Below are 6,719 nucleotides of genomic sequence, written 5' to 3'. Positions count from 1 at the left end.
AAAATGTCCTACGTGATTTTGGTCATTGCTTCTCAAATCATGAAGAAGTACAGTACAATTTTGCGTGAAAGTTCATTATTTAAAGTACAGACAGCAACATTCTTTCAAGTTCTTTGTACTAATAAACGATTTCTATAATGTTTATGTTTTTTGCGCCACAACAAACTTTATTCACGCACTGCGGCGACCAACGCTTCTGAATAGTTCGTGGTGTCGCATCTGGTCGCCCTCAAAACAAGTACGCGTTAAGTCGCGTCTCGCCACAGACTGTCACATAGGCCGCATGTGGGGTATGCCGTTGAGTTGATCGCGTTCGTCGCGTTCGCAGCGTCGCGTCGCGCCTCGCTCGTCGCTCACGCAGGACACCGCGTTAGGTACTCTGTGGTCACGAGTACTAGGGTAACAGAACTTAACTAATGTAGTGAAATTCAAATAATATAAAATTATTTTATTTTCACTAAGTATTGTTGATAATTGCGCGTGTACTGCTTGCGGAAGATACGCATGTGGCCATTTACATAAAGACGAAGAGATTCTTTTATAGAAAGACGATAAAACTCCACGGCGAGCTGGACAGCTCCAAGCTGTTGTTTACTGGCTGGCGAGGCCTGTGCCGAGATGCCGCTGCCAGTACGCGGCGCGGCGGCGCGGCCCCGCAAAGCGACGCCGTCAATTTGATTGCAGAACTTTGTTTATTTTTGTGTTTTTGGATTTATTTTTCTTGTAACATTAGTCATTTTAGTGTTTTTAGCTCATAAGTGTAAATAAAACGAGCCGCAGTACACGGATGCGCAGCGGGAATGCCTTGCGATTATAGTGCATGTCAATCTTCTGGATCACTGGATGCCCTAGAGAGATGCCCCCTGTGCCCCTAAGCTCGTTTCTTCAGAGGTAAGCGAGGCTTGAGCGTGCACATTGAGAAAATCCTCAAATCCCAATGTGCAGGCTCTGCCAATGCGACTGCTACAAACCCGACACCAACCATCGATCCTTTCTGGCAAAAAATATCTAAATTAAAAAACTGGGTTGCGGAGGTCAGATAGGCCGTCGCTCCTTGCAAAACCTACTCAGCCGCATCCGGTTAGACTGGAAGCTGACCCCAACATACATAGCTGGGAAATTATGTGGAATGAAAATTAGGAAATGATCCAAGATTCATACCTAATCAGCTTAAGATTGAAAGGCTAATGTTTGTTATGGTTATTTTTATGCGTATAATGTAAACATTATTCTTTTATTAATTGTTTTTTTTTTGCCTTTTTATCGTCCCACTGCTGGGCACAGTCCTCCTCTTGCACGGAGATGGATTGAGCGTTAATCACCACGCTTAACATTGTTGCTGATTTAAATGAAATGAAAATATAACTTATTACACCTTAAGTATACCAGTTACTATATACCTAGTTATAGGTTTATGATCGTTGCGCTTATTTATTCCTTAATATTATTGATAAAATTATTTATGTAGGTACTTCGATATGCAATATTATCTAATAAAACGTTGAGTAACATATTAGGTCAGTGTGTTACACCTAGCACATCGAGCTGATCAAGGGAGAGAAGAGGCGAGTCAGGAGGCAGCAGCTCCGTAGAGGGCGAGTCCCCGATGCCGCTGTCAGCGTCGGCCGGCTCGTCGCGCTCGCTCAGCAGCGCCGGGCGCAGCGCGCGTGGCCACGCCGCCAGGTACGCCGCCAGCTCCGCCGCCGCCGGCCGGCGCTCGGCCGCGCGCTGCCAGCACAGCCGCGCCAGCCCGCGCCTGCAACACGCGTCCGTCAGCGTCAGCCGCGCCTCTAGCTCCCGCGCCTCCAGCGCCCGCGCCTCCAGCGCCCGCGCCTCCCGCGCCCGCGCCCGCGCCCGCGCTCTACTCACATCTGTGGCGACGCGTCCAGCGGCAGCGGCGGCGACCCGCCTCCCGCCACGTACTCCAGCACGCACAGCGGCGACATGCTGCCGTAGGGCCGCGCGCCCAGCGTCACCAGCTCGAGCAGCAGCACTCCGAACGCCCACACGTCGGACGCGGCTGAGAACACGCCGTGCGCCAGGCTCTCGGGCGCCATCCACAGCACGGGGAAGAGGCCGCGGCGCCGGCACGCGTACTCGGGCGCTCCGTCCGTGTCGCGCGCCATGCCGAAGTCGGCCAGCTTCAGCGAGCGCCGCACGTCCACCAGGCAGTTGGCGGCGCGGACGTCGCGGTGCACCACGCCGCGTGCGCCCAGGTAGCGCAGCGCCTCGGCCGCCTCGCGCGCCAGCCGCGTCAGCGCGCCCGCCGACACGTGCTCCGCCTCGCCGCGAGCCGGCGGCGCCTCCGTGCCTGCGCCCTCCACCAGGTGTCGTCGTGCGCGCAGATAGCCCAGCAGGTCGCCGAAGAACGCCAGCTCCATGAGCACCAGCGGTGGCCCATCCGCGATGCACACGCCCACCAGCCGCACGATGTGCGCGTGGTCGAGCGAGGCGATGGTGCACGCTTCGCGGAGAAACTCGCTCTCTTCGGCCGGCGCGGCATTAGCGCGCAGAGCCTTGGCAGCGATATAGCGCGTGCCGTGCGTGGACGTGCGCAGTCGAGCCAGCCGCACGCTGCCGAAGCGGCCGGCACCCAGCTCCTCGCGCAGTTCCAGCGCGTCGCGCTCCACCAGGTAAGCGGCCAACACCGCGGCCACGTGCTGACGGCGTGCGACGGCTTGGATCTGCTGCTCGTGGCGCTCGCGCTCCAGGCGGCGCAGCAGCACGCGGCGCGTTAGCAGCAGCGCGCCGCACGCCAGCAGCGAGAGCAGCAGCACACTGGCGCACGCGGCGTCGTAGCAGGCCGGGTCGAAGGCGTCGCCGCTGCTCACCATGCAGCGCGACGCACCGTCGTGCCGCGGCAGGTCGCCGGGCGGCGTGTAGTAGCCGCGCACTGCGCCGCTGCTCGCGTTCACGCGCCATCTGCCCAGCCGCTGCTGGAACTGCGCTCCGCACCACTGGTCTGCGAACACGGCCGTCTCCTCGATGGATCGATTCTTGAAGTGGAGGTGCTGATTGACACCGAGCGCTGGGTTTTCTACGATTTTGTTATGGAGTAACCTGCCGAGTTTTAATTAGGTAAGTACTACTTAGTTACTTCTTCCAAAATATTCGACGGTAAAAATATTTCGCTACGAGGTCCTCCAACGGCGATTGTTCAAAATCTGATATTCTTCCTAGTTGGTCAAGTATTCGCGTACCGCGGCTACTGTGCACAGGGTGTCGATTCCCGGGCCGTAATTGCTTCGTAGGTTTGAGAAACTTTCAGAAACCAGCCCAGAGTCTGGAAGTTGGTGATTGATACACCCGTGCATCGGAAAGCACGTTAAGAGGCTGACAGCACCCAAAACAAAGTACGTACGAAAGAGAAGACTGAGGGCGGGACGTTCGTAACGTTCGTAGCATTTCCTAAATAAATAAATTAATAGCTTCAAAATTATTTGAGTAATCAGAAATAATAAAAACGCTAAACCCTATAAGAAGCAAAAAATAACTACGTAAGTACCAACTAAAGCATGTCAAAACGGGGGTAACTGTATATAGGTACAAAGTATTTAAAACATTAGAAGCGACTACCTACGTTACATTAAGGTATTAATGTAGTTAAGCTGGTGATTGAACACAGTAAAACGGACCGTTGAAAAAGCTGTACCTAAAAGTTGCAAAAATCAGGTAAACAATCGCAGTGGACCTCGCTGCTAGATATGCAACACGTGTTTGACGTGGTCTGATATCGTGTCTATGACTTAATTATACTTTCTTGAAATACGTTTGGAAAATAAAGACAGCTTTTGAGTCATAGATGAGTCATATACAAGTCTACGTGTATTTACGTACCTGGTTACTTGTTTGTTATGCAGGTCATATCGCGTGCTCGGGTTTAGTTTGAAAACATTTTTAAAACCAATCGTTAGAGTTAGAAATGCGTTTGCAATGGATACAGCGTGAGGTGGCCAGGGCCTGTCCTTAAATTTCGCACTCAGGTGTTCTTGAAGTGCAACATTTCCTTCACGAGATGGGATGTCCCGCGAGTCTCGGATCCAAAGAGACAGCACAAAGTGAGATGTCCGGCGGGCTTCACGACATGATGTATTCGTGTCGGTCGTCGGACGCCAATCGCGCACAATCCACACGAAACCGTCGTGGTAGGTCATACCATTCTCCTCGGCTACAGCAAGGATCACTGCGGCAGATTTAGAATCTGCATTAATAAACACGATACGCGCGTTCGCTGCTCGCAGACTGTCTATGGTTTCCTTCGCCTTATGCTTCGTGACGCGGAGCGGTAACTGGAAGTGGCCGAAGGTGATGGTGGTGTTGTGTCGGAGCGCGTCGCAGTAGTCCGCAGCCAGTTTGGTGGGCTGCGTCAACACGGCGAGGCGCGCCCAGCCCGAGCTGCGCACAAAGTGCGTCAGCGCGCTCGCCACGTGCAACACGCGGGCGGCCACGCGCCACGTGGTGTTGCCGCCGAACTCCGGCGCCACGTCCGCCAGCATGAGCGGCACGTGGCGCGGCGCCGCCAGGGCCGACGCCTTCTGCGCGCCCTCCACCGACATCGACAACACCCCTAGTAGTCGGTATAGTTCCACAGTCGTCGTCAGCATTTCAAAATGTGCACTCATATCGTCTTCACTAGTACAATTAATTGTATATCTTCTGAAAGTTACATAAGACGTCACTTGTTTCATCTCATTTGTGATATGTTTACCCAAGAATGGAAACAATTCATATTTGTAACGATCTTTGAAGGAATCGTCATTACATACAAATATGACGACTACGTATCCAGACGCATCATAATCCATCAGGGTACTTGAGTTAATCTTATATGTTTCGTTTTCAATCACCCAAGTGCATGCCGCTTCATCAATATTATCGCCGTTTGCTTCACGTTCAAGAATTTGCCTCAAAGATGTTGCGGAAGGTTTAAAATTGTAAATAAATCGAAAAAACTGCGGCGCGTATGTCTGTAACATGGCTACATCACCGATGCGAATATCAACTTCCTGTTCCCGACAAGGTACGTTTAACGCACTCACTGCCTCTTCTCCCTCCCAAATGTCAAAATCTAAAAAGAAAAACGATTCAGTGTTGTTTGTGGTGGCGTTCAACTTGTGATAGAGGTCGGTTCTGCTAATGGCCTTGGGCGAGAACGTGGTTCCATAGTCGAGGGCGCAGGCGCGCAGCCGCGTGCTGTTGCACTCGTCCACGACGAACAGCTCAAACGCGGAGCCGTTGCTTCTAAAACGACAAATATAAAAACTTCTATTAACTACTAGCTGTTGCCCGCGACTTCGTCTGCGTGGCCAGTATAGAATTGTAATATGTCAAAATATATGAAAAAAAAAACTTGTGTTCAAACATTCAAACAAATCAACATTTTGTAGCGATAATTACCGAATGAAAGTATTAACAGTCAAATATTTTGTATAGACTGTTCTTACTAAAATTAATATCGGTAAGTAATGCAATAACGTTGATAATACTCCGATTGTACGGTTTTTTTAGAGCAACTTTAAACATGTGAAAACATGCGACAACACAAAAAAAATGTGATAACCCATCACATTTTTTTTACAAATTTATTCTGCCTGCACTTGTTGCTTGGAGATATAACGTGATTTTAGAAAACGATCAAACGTTAAGCTTTATTTCCTATCCCCTATTGATGTAAGCATGATTAAAATATATAAAGGTTTGCCCTGCCCTTCTTCTTCTAAATAATATTCATTATCTTTGTCCGTTTTTTTCTATTTGCAATAGATGGCGCCACTTTAACCTTGACTGAACCTAGTTTTCTTAAAATTTTATTTTTCTATTCAAGTATCTTAAAGGTAAAGCGCAATTTTTCAATGCAAACATTGATGTCAACTCAACTAAATGTTGGCCAACTTTCAAATATGCATTGTAATATCTCACGCTTCAACAGAACAATTAACAGAAATATTGGTTCATTGCTCAGCCCCTGTAGATGATAGCGTAATAATATGTAGACCATATCCTGACCCGACCTATAAGTAATATTCATGCAAAATTTGAAGTAAATCCGTGCAGTACTTTTTGAGTTTACTCCGGACATACCTACCTACAGACAAACAGATAAAAATTACATACATATTTGGGTTCAGAATCGATTATAAATCACCCCCCCAAGTATTCTTTTAAGAAAATATTCAATGTACAGTTTTGACTTTGAGTGAAGGAATAGGGAGTGCACCTGCGCAAATACTCGTGCACTATAATATGTCCTGCGCAGCTGGCTGGTCTCCTTAAATGAGAACAGCAGCGAAAATCGGCCGTGGACGCCATTATTATTATACTAGCTTCTGCCCGCGACTTCGTACGCGGATCCTGTCCCTTATGCCAGCGACTACGGGGTCAGCAAAATCAAAGATCTGAATCGTCTGATATTGAATTTTAAGGGCCCGTTGACTTGAAAACAACAGAATACGCATAGCCATTAGAAACGTTCCATATATTTAATTTTTGTACTTCAACGGAAAAAAGACAGCAGACTGAACAAAACGCTGAGAACTGAACCGCAATAGACGTGACCATAGGGATAAAAGTAGTGATTCTAATTAGTCCGCATTTAAGTTGTGTGTGGCAAGAATATTACACGTATTATTACGTAAAAAAACATTAAATGCTACTGAGATGACAAAGTCGTGATGACTTAGTGGAAGACGTGGTGGTTTAGTGGGTAGAGAACCAATCTC

At 49.0% G+C, this 6,719-nt stretch overlaps 1 protein-coding gene across 1 annotated transcript; it reads right to left on the bottom strand.

Annotated features, from left to right (window-relative positions):
- Positions 1-435: 435 nt before the first annotated feature.
- LOC124645678 (tyrosine-protein kinase receptor Tie-2-like) lies at positions 436-6,104 on the bottom strand. The gene is made up of 3 exons (XM_047185527.1): positions 3,838-6,104; positions 1,870-3,060; positions 436-1,756 (listed from the first exon to the last, which is right to left on the bottom strand). The coding sequence occupies exons 1-3, from the start codon at positions 4,974-4,976 to the stop codon at positions 1,519-1,521; spliced, it is 2,568 nt and encodes an 855-aa protein (XP_047041483.1). The 5' UTR covers positions 4,977-6,104; the 3' UTR covers positions 436-1,518.
- Positions 6,105-6,719: the final 615 nt, after the last annotated feature.

This window comes from Helicoverpa zea, chromosome 3 (genome assembly GCF_022581195.2).
Source record: "Helicoverpa zea isolate HzStark_Cry1AcR chromosome 3, ilHelZeax1.1, whole genome shotgun sequence".
Taxonomy (NCBI): Eukaryota; Metazoa; Arthropoda; class Insecta; order Lepidoptera; family Noctuidae; genus Helicoverpa; species Helicoverpa zea.
The sequence above is the reverse complement of the archived record's forward strand: the minus strand, read 5'-3'. Positions and strand labels throughout refer to the sequence as shown.